Genomic DNA, 13,004 nt, shown 5'->3' with positions numbered 1-13,004 from the left:
ATTGACCTTCAACGAAACTGATTGTGAGATAAGGGCCAAAGCTCATTCAGGGAAGTTTGATAACCTATATCCTTCTCAAGGAATTGGCCAAGCATTTTGCATTGTCTTCCACTTCATCGTCAAAGTGGGGAAAAGCACTATCATTTCAGAGGAGGGTTTCGTTGTTCATACAGGCCATATGCCCCCAAATACCTACATTTCTTCGTTATTTTTAATAGTTTATCGCATCTCACTTTATATATAGCGATAAGTTTAATAAAAAACCTAGTGCCTACGCAAAATGTATATGTATGCTGGGTGTAGCATTTGTGTCACTATATTTCTCTTAAATATTTATATTTTTACAATATGTTAATTTTTTTTATTAAATTATATGTTTAACGTATATTTTATAATATTTAAAGGTCCAAATATTTAAAGGACTTCTTCAACTGAACCAAAAAGAATAAACGCAGAAAATCTAAATATATTTTATTTTTGGGGAGGGGGTATTTCCCAAACTCTGATGTAGGTTTATTTAGAAACTAAGTATAAAAATAATTACTATGGATGGTTGGAGATTGAACGAACTATGCTAGATGACCTCCACAGATTTCTTACAGAACGCTAGAAGGCAGAGAGGCGGCCTGACCCACTATATACCGCGTCCAAGTATACTTACTTGTAAGTCAGTAAGTCAAACTAACTTTTACTGATCGGCATCTGGTATTTTACCTAAAACTAATTTCGAATGACATTTTTAATTTTGAAAAATAATAAATACCTCCAGAAAAACTTGAAAAATTCACTTCTTCAAGGACTTCAAAGGCTCTTAATAAAAAGTGACCAATTAAAAGCGGACTGCACACAAACTTTTTCACCAGCATGGAGCACAAGCTGTGAAGCCATTCAGGGGATACAAGCTCAGGTTCAATGTTAAGTAGGGCATCATAAGTCATGTTCAGAAGTGCACTGTGAAAAACTTTATATCGAACAAGGCTCTCATCATGATTAAATGAATCTTCGAAGAAAAACGATAACCAATCCAGCAAATAAGCCAGGGGGTGTTCCTAAAATACAGAAGACATTGAAATTTTATAGTATTTACAATTTTGAACCATGTCAAACGAAACGTAAACAAGTCATCCTGAATGGGATGAAAGAGGTCATAAAAACATAATATATTTAAAAAATGGATTTAAAAATAAACTTAAAAGCAGAACATTTTTTTCTTGAGAATCTATGAATATAAGTGAAAACGAGGAGTGCAAAACAAATTTGGTTTTACATAACGTAGGTATTCAACAACTGGCGGATCCAGGAGGGGGGCAAGATTTTTTATCGTGCCCTCTTTCCCTGTTTTTTTTTCTTTTTTTTTCACTCTTTTTTTTAGATTAAATTTGTCAATTATTGGCCCCTTGTCACATTGCCCCCGCCCCAAGATTTGGCTCATTGGCGCCCTTATCACATTGGGCCTCCCCAAGATTTTGCTCTAGATCCACCCCATGTATTCAACTGATCTAAGTTATAAACACATAAATAAAAAATGTTGGCGAGTTGAGGAAAACGAGTTAAAAAGATCAGGTTATGTATGGCCCAATCTGTTCTACGCCCCTCGTTTTTACTTTAATTCATAGATTCTCGAAAAAAATATCTTCTGTTTTTTAGTTCATTTTGAAAACAAGTTTAACATTTTTTGTATTTATTATTTTCGACTTTTTAGTCTTTTTTGAGACTAAAAAGCTTTTAGTCTTTTCTAAGACAAAAATTTGTCAAACCTAAGTTACCACGGCCACAGGCAAGTACTCTTACCGCTGCGCTATCAAGTCCTGTATAAAAGCGTTTCCTTTATAATTTTCGGTGTACCCAATCACTCATTTAAGTGGTTTTATTTATAAAAGAGGAAGCATACGAGAGGGGGGGGGTATTTTGATGCTCTATCATGGAATTGTCATTGAAAGTGCATCATAAAATTTGGAAGTAATTTAACATTCGGAAGGGCTAAACAAATAGCTCTAAAGATTATGTGACAAAAATACAAGTTGGTGAGTTGAGGAGAAGGAGTTGAGAGAAGGAGTTGAAAAGGAAAGCGGACTTTCATTGGTGGAGAATAGAATGAGACTTTGGATATATTAGGATGGAAATACTTTCTAAGACCACACTGGCTATACATGAAGCTAAGAGAGGGGAAAAAAATAAATGAAAAATAAAAACAAAAAAGGGTGAGAAAACGAGGATTTTGTCAGCCAGTGGCAAAACATGAAGACGAAAAACAAGCAAATATTTCGACAAGGACCTCCGCCAAGTCGTCCTCAGTACTAAACAAAAAAGAAAAACAAAACAACAAAAATCTAACCTTTTGGAGTTTAAAGCACAAGATACGAAAAGACACTCAGGATGGAGGAGGAGATGGCACAGCTCCTCCTATTTTTAAGATGAATACAGCTGTTTAATATTCCACTTAATCAATTCAAACGATATGTAGAGAGTATATGAAAACGTAGATGTAGCTTTCAAAGGAGAGCTACATCTTCTTAAGCTATTTGGTGCCATACATTTTCTGAAATGGCTGCACAGTCATTTCAAATAATGCCAATTCAACTAAAATAATGCTAATAATGCCTATAACTATAATAATGCCAATTCATATCCTGTACAAGTGACGCAGAGATTTACCCTGTTTGTTTTTTATTATAATTTTCTTTTTTTTATAAATAATATTTTTGTTTCTAGGTTCAGTCTGCTGCTTCGCTGCTTTTGGAGAGTAAAATGTTTCATGTTCCATTTCTTCTACATATATCTGTAAGGCGGATACGAACAGGATATGATATTGTGTGATAAACAAATCCCACCAAGAACGATTTTAGTAAAGAGTAAAGCGTCTTTTTAAAGCGTGTTATTGAATAAAAAACGTATTGCCATCAAGCTTACATGGATTCCACAACTCAGATCCATGAAACAGCTATAGGATAGGCATGCACAGTTAGAAGGACAGATGACCTTAGATAGGTTTTGGCTAGAGTAAGTTGCTATTAGCAGTCACAGACAAAAGATACATAACGCAGATGTTCAAATGGCCTGTACTGCAATGCCTTGAAGCTATTCGTGACGATGGTATTGTAAGTTAGAATACCGCGCTACTCATTATCAAAGGAAATTTGCCCTTTGATTACTTTCGACTAATAAAAAAGGCACTAGTCCTCTCATTTTCCAATCGAATGAGCCCTTTCTGAAGTTTTTAGACAACGCTTTCTATAAAAACCTTTTATGCGCCCAGGGCATAACTTACAACCTTAGCCCTGAGGGCTCTGGGGGGTTGTCATACTCGAAGACATAATTTCATTACCCTCCAAGTACGTTAAACAAAATGGCTATAATCGAACTGTTGTTCACCCTCCGATCGCTTTTGACTATTAATAAAGGCACTAGCCCTCTCAATTCCCAATTGAATGAGCCCTTGTTGAAGTTTTCTACTCTTACTTTGAATTTTTTTTAGTTATTCAATAGAAAAAAAAACAAAATAAAGAATAAAAGTATTTACATATATATATATATATATATATATATATATATATATATATATATATATATATATATATATATATATATATATATATATATATATATATATATATATATATATATATATATATATTTATATATATATATATATATGTATGTTTGTACGCATTCCATAAAAAGAAATTGAAAAAGGTAACTAGTTATTTGCAATTATTAATTATTGCATTAGTTACTGACTTCTAAGACAAAAGCTGATAAGAAAAGAAGAAGTTACAGATGTGATTATTTACCGGCAGTAACGTTTCCATAAGTTCAGCAAGCCAAGCAGAATAGCCTCGATGTACAGCAACACTCAATAAAGTTTTCATGTCTTCAATTCCTAATTTTTTATTGGAAAAACCTTCAAGTTGAAGAAGGGACTGAATTGCTGAAGATATACAACAAGAAAAAGTAAATCCCTGTAATTGAAAATTAGTATGAGCATATATTACCGAAGTAAGTCTAAAATTAGGTATATTATACATAAATGCAGGCATATCTGACACCTGGAGAATTATTGTTCTCTTTTGACGGGCTAGGTCGAACTAGAACCTTTCTGATTGGGAGACACGAGGTCATCTAATGCGCTATCCCTGGCTACACCTAGGAGAGGAAGATATCATTTTTCGTATCGGTAAGAAGAGGAAGATGTGTAAAACGTGAAGTGCACTTTTTACCACTTTCTCATGTCAGAAAACACAGCAGATAAACAATCTTAGAAAAATACTCACAAAAAAAAAAAAAGAAAACAAAAAAACAAAAGTGTTCACAGAGGAAGGAGAAACTGAGGGAGAGAGAGAGAGAGAGAGAGAGAGAGAGAGAGAGAGAGATAGAGAGAGAGAGAGAGAGAGAGAGAGAGAGAGAGAGAGAGAGAGAGAGAGAGAGAGAGAGAGTCCATTAGGAAGAGTATACGTTGTGGTTTTAATTTCTTTTAAATAGAATGCAAAAACACTATAAATGATTTTGACTTGATTTTAGAGTACAGTTTAAAGACAAAAGAAATTTGAATAATTGTCTGTCTCATGTTTTGGTTGAAGTTTCAGTAAAATATGTTGTGGGGGGGGGGCGGGGTTCTGGTTGAAAATTGAGGATACTGAGCTCATTAATCACTTTTTCTGAAGGGATTCAATATTGCTCTCGTTGTCTTTTAATCTAAATTTTTGCATTAGATATTAGAGAGTAGGCATATCCTCTCATTATGCAATTATAGTCCTAGGTGCCTCTGGGGGCACAGGAGGAACTAAGGTAAAATTTGACAGCGCTTCTCAGCTATAAGATTCACATATTAACAATATGCGATTCAACTGTTAACAATATGTCAACCCCAGATATAACTGGATCTCAAAGGAAGGTGATACCTTCATAAGGCGATACCGAAGGAAGGCGATACCTTCATAAGCTATAGCTTAGGAAGGCGATACCATATGTTTTTAGCTTATTTTTTTGCTGATTTCTGTGCTACTGTTATTCCAAACAAATGTTGGCTGGACTAAACAGGTGAGAAACGATCCCTTTGAGCATCAAAATACCCCCCCCCTCCACCCGTTTTAGTTATATTAATACCTGTAAACCGTGATATTCTATGATTTTCCTTTTTTTTTAGATATGGATTTTTTCGTGCAGTACCACATGTTCGCCAGTTTTGCCACATTGAACCGTCGAAACAGATAAACAAAAATTATTATTTAAATTTGAAACCCTTTTTGGCTGGAAAATTCCAATATTAACATTCTGTTAATCCCCAAAGATAATTACATTTCAAAGAACAACTGCACCTTCTCAACCTGTTTGGTGCTCTGTTTTTACCTTATTTTTTGCTTACATCACCTTACCAGGCATAACTGCATATGTAAGTTTTTTTTTATTATTATCAAAAATTGACAGCCCAGTTTTTCAAAATTTGTTAGTATATATACGGGTGTGAAAGTTTCCACTTAACTATATCAATAAGATTTCATTGTCACTGTCCTTGGTTACTCTGATAAAGTAACCCAAGTTTAAAAGCACATACAACACGTGAACTATGAATGACTCCAAAAAAAAAAATACCTCTAGAAAATTTAATAAGAGCGAAACCATATAGCCGGTGTCAGGGGCAACTTGAGCTGGCGCCAGGGGCTCTCTACGATAACGGAAGGGATATTTGGAAACAATGAGTTGATACTTCCAGGTGTCTTAAATAGTACGTCGCCTCAGTTTATTTGTAAAATAGCAAGGTATTTGAAATTTGTGTTAAATAAAACAAGTAAAGCTTAACTTATTTTCAATTTATATCAAATTTAAGAAATTGCATTGCATTTCTCTTTTGCTACTAAAGTTTTGAGTTCAAATTAAAAAAAAAAAAAAAGGCATTAAGTGTATGTTTCTAAGTGTATGTTGTTAAAGCAACTTGTTTTTAAGTGTATGTTTCATTTAAGGGTTTGTTGATGTTGGCTGATCCAAGTTCATTATATTTGTACTTTTAATGATGATCGCCGATGTAAGTTTAGTATATTTGTGCTCTTTTTGTGTTCATGGCCGTATTTTTCGGCTTTAATATACTTATCTATCTATCTATCTATCTATATGGTTGATTGCTATTAGATAGATGAAACTACAGATCAATTTGACTCTACAGAGGTGCTTCAGACACAACCAAGGTTAATTTGACCCTACAGAAGTGCTTCAGGCACAACCAAGGATAGGTTATTTGTGGACAAACTGAATTAGGAATTGTAAGAGCAATATTCTCATAGCACTGGATGATATAACCGCAAAATACTTACTTTAGCTGCAGCAGGACCAGGCATGTTCTAGGATATTAATTGAACCGTAAGGTCCACAATGTCACGACAACCGCCAATATACCCAATATATAACGATGTAACGTATAACGTTACAACGGATTTGTTACCAGTATAATTACAAACATACTTGGCATAGCCAACAACTTTGAAAATGGAAATAAAAATGATATTGCCCTTCATTAAAAACAATTCTTATATTATCAGGCTCAAGCATTCAAGTTTTTACAAATATGCACAAGCTGCCTTAGGCGTAGAATGTACTCGGACGTATCTTGGCAGGTGTCTAAGCAGCTGAAGCTTACTTGTCAACTAATGCCAACACTTTAGCCCGAAGGTGGGTGAACAGCTCATGATTTAAAACAAGCAGCATAAAGCACTCGCTAATCATGAGGTCCTATTTATTTAACCTTAAGCTCCACAGACTCATGGTAACCGCCAACATGCCCAACATATAAGTATATAACACGCACTATTCCAACATATATACTACCAGTACAAACTCCGACATGCATGGGTATAGCTAATAAATTGAAAGTGGAAATCAAAAGATATTACTACTGTTACTACTACTAACAACTCACTGCAGCACCAAGCCACCTGACGTAAACGCAGCTACGCACGCTCCACCTCCATCCCAACATATTCAAAGCCTCCCTCTTTACAGCTTACTGTTTGAGATACGATCAGTCGGTTGGGTACCCAAAACAATCTATTAGCAGTTTCTCTGGAAAACATCTAGCAAATTCTCCTCCGTTTTTTGAGCTCCCATGGTTCTCAGCCACATCTGACCATTGTCATCACTGTAGTCTGCATTACTCTAATCTTGGTACGCATAGCCTACTTGTCTTCCTATTCTTCAAAACTTTTTTCAATTGTGATGAAACATAGATGGGCCTTGGCTATTCTACTTTTAACATCTTCCCTGCACCAATGTCAAAAGATATTGCCCTTCATTAAAAAAAGTATCACATTATCAGGCTCAAGTATTCAAATTTCTGCAGATTTACACAAACTGCCTCAGCAGTAGAAGGTAATCGGACACTTCTTGGCAGGAGTCTGAGCTCCTGGAGCTTGCTGTTCAGCGAATACCAATACTTTAGCAGAAAAATGACTGAATAGCCCATAATTTACAACAAGCAGTACTATGTATTCACTTATCATGAGACCTCTAGAAAAAATGTATTTTACAACAGGAAAATAAAAATAACTAGAAAGCTAAACCACTTAGAGTTTTTCAACCAGTTGCTTCATTGCTTACTTTTTCTTAAACTGAAATATTTAAACTGATTCAGGGCCCATGGGAACTACTTAGTTTTCCCTATTTGTGAATACTTTTTAATAGATACGCATATCATTTGTGCCTGCTTTTAGTTTATTCAGAGATTCAGAGCGATTAACTGCTTATGGAAAGATTGAAAACTATGGCCAAAAACGTACTTTTTATTTCACTCCCCCTACCTCAAGTCCCTCCCCCCACGCAGAGTACCTGTGATCGCCTATGTAGATAACCAATAAAAAAAATATCCTGTTTTTCCTGGTGCCAGATTAAAACATCATAAAACATGGTCTTTCTGAGTTATATTATGTGAGTTATGCGTAGTCATATCTTGGAAACTGTTTTAGCTCTACTTGCTGAAGATAAGAAATTCCTGGAAAAAAGTCGAAAGAAGTTCCTGGAAGGATCTCAGTAGAGATCATTCTGCAAGGCAATATATCTAGGCCCCATTTTTACAGGTTATGTAAATTACAGGTAAATATTGCCTCTGGTTTGAGGGTAAACGGCCGCTTTTTAGGTACTTAGGGAACCAAGGGAATCATCAAGGAGCGAATCCAAAAGAGACTTCAACTAAAATAAGTCGTGTTGGCTCAGGTCTGACAGAAAAACTCGCGTACGTCAATAGAGGCAAGGGAAATGTATCTAGATGGAAACATAAATTCATTTTAGTCTGACCTAAATATGCAGAGTTCAAGAAAGAATCTAGGACTAAAAGGTCCTTTAGTCTTTTGCTAGGACTAAATAGTCTTGCAAGGAGGCAAAAGGAAGGGGGCTCACAATCAGGCAGAGATAGGACAATCCCAATTCATTGGTAGAAAAATCCATACTGGAAAAGTTCAAGTTGTATCAGAATTAAATAAAAAAAAAACAGTTTTTTAACTGAAAGTAAGGAGCAACAATAAAACTTAAAATGAACAGAAATTATTCCGTATATGAAAGGAGCTGTCCCCTCCTCAACGCCTCGTATTGTTTTAAAAAATAGAGTTGTGAGAAACAATCTAACTTTAGCGTAAAGAGCGAGGCGTTGAGGAGGAGACAGCCCCTTTCATATACGGAATAATTTCTGTTCGTTTTAAGTTTTAACGTCGCTCCTTACTTTCAGTTAAAAAAACTTGTTTTTTTTTGTTATTTAATTTTTGAACGTTTTTGAATTAATGCAGGTTTTGATTTTGGCTCACCGTACATGAATAATTAAAACAAAATTTACATATTAATTTTACTTTTATTTGGTAAAATGGCTTTCTCAAAAGTTGTTTAATTTTATTCACGAACGTTTTTATTAGTAATAAATATACGTAACTTACGAATTAACTTACGTAACGAACTTCTATATTCATATATTTTTATACGTATATTAGGGGGTTCGCCCCCCGAGTCAATACCTCGACCTTTACGCTAAATTTCAAATTTTGTTCCAGTTCTTTAAGATTGACCCCTTAATCACAAAGGCCGTTAATTAGAATAAATAGCTCTTATGAAAATACTAAAAAATCTTTGGCTTAAAGAGCGAGGTATTGACTGGGGGACGAGCCCAATAATATACGTAATAATTTCTGTCCGTTTTAAGTTTTGATGTTGCTCCTTACTTTTCGTTGAAAAACTTTTTTTTATTTAATTTCTGATCATTTTTTTAAATAATGCTGGAAAATCCGGCGCCCCCTTCATAGCAATATGGAAAGATTAGCAAAACATCGGACTGAAGGTACGATAGGAATTGCTGGAAAGAAAAGAAGCAGTCTAAACAGTATGCCTAGAAATTATCTTTAATGAGGGTAAAGCCCCTTATGTTTTTCTTCTTCATAAATCAACTCTGGTCACTCTTGAAAAAAAGAAAATAAAAATATATTTATGCTTAGCCAAAAACGCTATTCATAATGTCCTAGCAAATTTTGTTTTTCCTCAGTCACTTTCTCCTCCTTAGACCTCGCCTTCCTCATTCTGCCTCAATAAAAACCAACTTTGACTCCGATAACTCTTTCAAAAGAAAAATATACGAGTACTTTGCTCCCATATATAATTGAAATCTTACGGATGTCTCCCCTCTTTCCTTATTGTCGTTATTTATTTCACAAGATACTTTCAATAATTTTTGGAAACGGTTCCTTTGTGTCCCATGTTTTTACCGAATCTAACATATTTTACCGAATCTAACATATTTTACCGAATCTAACATATTTTACCGAATCTAACATATTTTACCGAGTCTAACATATTTTACGGAATCTAACATATTTTACCGAATCTAACATATTTTACCGAATCTAACATATTTTACCGAATCTAACGTATTTTACCGAATCTAACATATTTTACCGAATCTAACATATTTTACCGAATCTAACATATTTTACCGAGTCTAACATATTTTACGGAATATAACATATTTTACGGAATATAACATATTTTACCGAATCTAACATATTTTACCGAATCTAACGTATTTTACCGAATCTAACATATTTTACCGAATCTAACATATTTTACCGAATCTAACATATTTTACCGAATCTAACATATTTTACCGAATCTAACATATTTTACCGAATCTAACATATTGTACCGAATCTAACATATTTTACCGAGTCTAACATATTTTACGGAATATAACATATTTTACCGAATCTAACATATTTTACCGAATCTAACATATTTTACCGAATCTAAAATATTTTACCGAGTCTAACATATTTTACCGAATCTAACATATTTTACCGAATCTAACATATTTTACCGAATCTGACATATTTTATAACGAACGTTTTATGTATGAAAGAAACCTATTTCGCTTTTATTTAGTTTTTAAGGTTTTATTTGTTGTTTTTATTTTTTCTACATATAAATACTTTTCAGGTGGACATAAGAGGCGATTTTCAGTTTCTGACAGTAAATCCAAAATATGTATTATTTCATCGAGTGCACTTAGGTAGCTTAACACCACAACGAGTTCACAGCAGAGAAAAGTAAGTAGGGTTGGATACTGCAAAAATAGGAATTTTTAATCCTAACTTTCCCTATGAAAATTCTTCCCGTCAATAGTAAAACGGAGGTTACTCTATTTTATAATGCCTTGTAAACCCTTTAAAATACACGAACTAGTAAGAAGTCAATCTGGTACAATAATAAAACTTACCTCAAAGCCTGAAGCGAGGACTGCAAATATTTCATTTTCATACCGAACAGCCTGATTGCACAAAAATACTGCTGATTCCTCCGACTGTTCAGCTTCCCTTAAGACCTCAAAAAAGCTTAAAGGAGGAGAAGGTATCGAAACGGACTCGAGCACCGCCTCATTATTCAGGCCATCAGAATACAGCCTCCTCTTTGCACGTTTTCTATCAGATTCACTAAGCAAAATTAGCTTCTCAGTCATTCTTAGAACTTGAATAAAATAAGATTTTGTAGAATTTTCATGGAAATTTACTGCTTTAACTAGTGAGGTTTTGTCCAAATCAAGGTGTTGTACTGCTAGACATAGTCGAACTAACTGCTTACGCTTTAGTAATCCTTCAATTAACGAGGATGAAGGCGAGAAACAATAAAATTCACAGAACCTTGTTAGAACATTCCACTGCAATAATATATTAGCAAAATCATCATTTTCATCATTGTTTTGAAGTTGGTAGTCTAATGCCTCTTCAAAAATACTGGACAAAATTTCTGCAGTTTTTGCATCCTTTTTCGCCAATTTTTCGGAATAACTATTGAATTCCTCATCAATTTCTTTCTTCGTTTGAATTCTTTTTTCTCCCTTTTCTTTACAGTTTTCCAAAATGTACGTATAGGAGACTTGGAGAACCAGAATAGAACATCTAAGGAGCATTGTGTCTTTCCCAAGCATGTCAAGAAATGCGATACAGCTTTGAACAAGCGATGGATAGTGGTGATTCTTCAACGCTGTTAAGTGAGCAACCGAGCATACAGTTGATATCCTAAAAATAAACTATTACTTATTACAATTATGGAACAGCCGTTATACTAGACGGGCACGTACAAAAAAAATAAAATAAAGCATGACCGGGGCATTAGAGGTATAAAACCACACCAAGGTTCCTATTCCGACATCGGTTTGTCTTTTTTTTTTTTTTTTTTTTACTATTTTTAGTAGCTGTAGGAGCGATTTTGGTATCGAGGGATAGCAGGGGGTTAGGAACGAATAATAGGAGGCACACGGGGCAAATCACCACACCATATAACGAGATAAGGGTTGATTCGTAACATTTTTTCTCTCTAAGTCCTAGGGGCCACTAGCTTTTCTTTCTAAGAGGGGATGTCCCAATCAATCAAAGCTAAGAGTCCAACTTTTGACTTTAATAGGTATATCATATTATCGTTTCTCCAAATATTTTTCTCTGAAACGCAACATCTTGCAAGCATACGTCACTCTTTCCCTAATACATCATACTTCATACGTCACTCTTTTCTGGCAATAGTTCTTTCTTCAATTACAATTTTATCATGGAGATATTTTTAAGAGTCAACACATGTTAAGAGCAAATAATTATTTTCAAACAAGTTCTATCTTCTTCTGAATATGTTGTGTTCATTATATTTATTTATCATTATTCTATTATCCATTCCTAACCCCCCTGCTATCCCTCGATATGAAAACTCCCCTCCTACAGCAACTAAAAATAGCTAAAAATACAAACCGATGTCGGGATAGGAATTTCGGTGTGGATTAATACCTCTAATAATACCCATGACAAAGTCTTACTTTTCATTTTCATTTTGAACTTCGACTGTTTACTGTTTACTTCGACTGTTTCGACTGTTTACATTGACCGCCGTTGGCTTAAAGTAAACAATCAATTTCCATGCACTTTCTTTAGTATATTGAAGATAGAAATAGAGCCGGGGGAATACATTTTTCAAGAATAAGCCAAAATACAAATTTCTCATAATCTCTGGTGGTCTCATTTGAATAGCTCAACTACTTTCTTTACAAAATAAAAAGAAAAGTTGTCTTGAAAGACAGTGTCTGGAAACAACTGTTGACATCTTGTAAGACAACAGTCGGTATTCAAATTCATCGAACAAAAGACTTGTTAGTACACAAGACAAATACAGTTACACATCTTACTTAATATCAACATAAGTTTTGATTCCATTTTTAGCTTGCCTTAATAAAAATACATTCATATTATTTATAAAAAATAAATCATATTAATTATAAAAAATAAAGAAAAAACGATCAGAAATGGTTTTTCTTAGGACAACGAAAATACTGCAAAAAAAAAAAAAAATAAACACAACGAATATTTCGGGAGGACAACCGCCTCACTTTTTCAGCGGGAACACAACAATTTTTTCAAGGAAAATGCCAAAAAAAGTGAAAAAACAAAGAAAACCAAAACAACGCCAAGAGTTAACCAGAAAAAACCAACCAATACAAAACCAAAAAT

The 13,004-nt window shown here is 34.3% G+C and overlaps 1 protein-coding gene across 2 annotated transcripts in view; it reads right to left on the bottom strand.

Moving 5' to 3' along the window:
* LOC148953752 (spatacsin) overlaps positions 1 to 13,004 on the bottom strand; it is a 121,859-nt gene that overhangs the window by 58,949 nt on the left and 49,906 nt on the right. For both annotated transcript variants that reach the window (XM_089108467.1, XM_089108468.1), the window contains 3 exons: positions 10,733 to 11,531; positions 3,792 to 3,959; positions 764 to 1,049 (listed from right to left, as the gene is read on the bottom strand). In XM_089108467.1, coding sequence (XP_088964593.1) covers positions 764 to 1,049; positions 3,792 to 3,959; positions 10,733 to 11,531 — 1,253 coding nt within the window. The remainder of the gene's footprint in view (positions 1 to 763; positions 1,050 to 3,791; positions 3,960 to 10,732; positions 11,532 to 13,004) is intronic.

Source organism: Artemia sp. Qi Xiang Cuo, chromosome 3, assembly GCF_049724085.1.
Source record: "Artemia sp. Qi Xiang Cuo chromosome 3, ASM4972408v1, whole genome shotgun sequence".
NCBI lineage: Eukaryota > Metazoa > Arthropoda > Branchiopoda > Anostraca > Artemiidae > Artemia > Artemia sp. Qi Xiang Cuo.
This window is presented reverse-complemented; position numbering and strand designations above follow the sequence as displayed.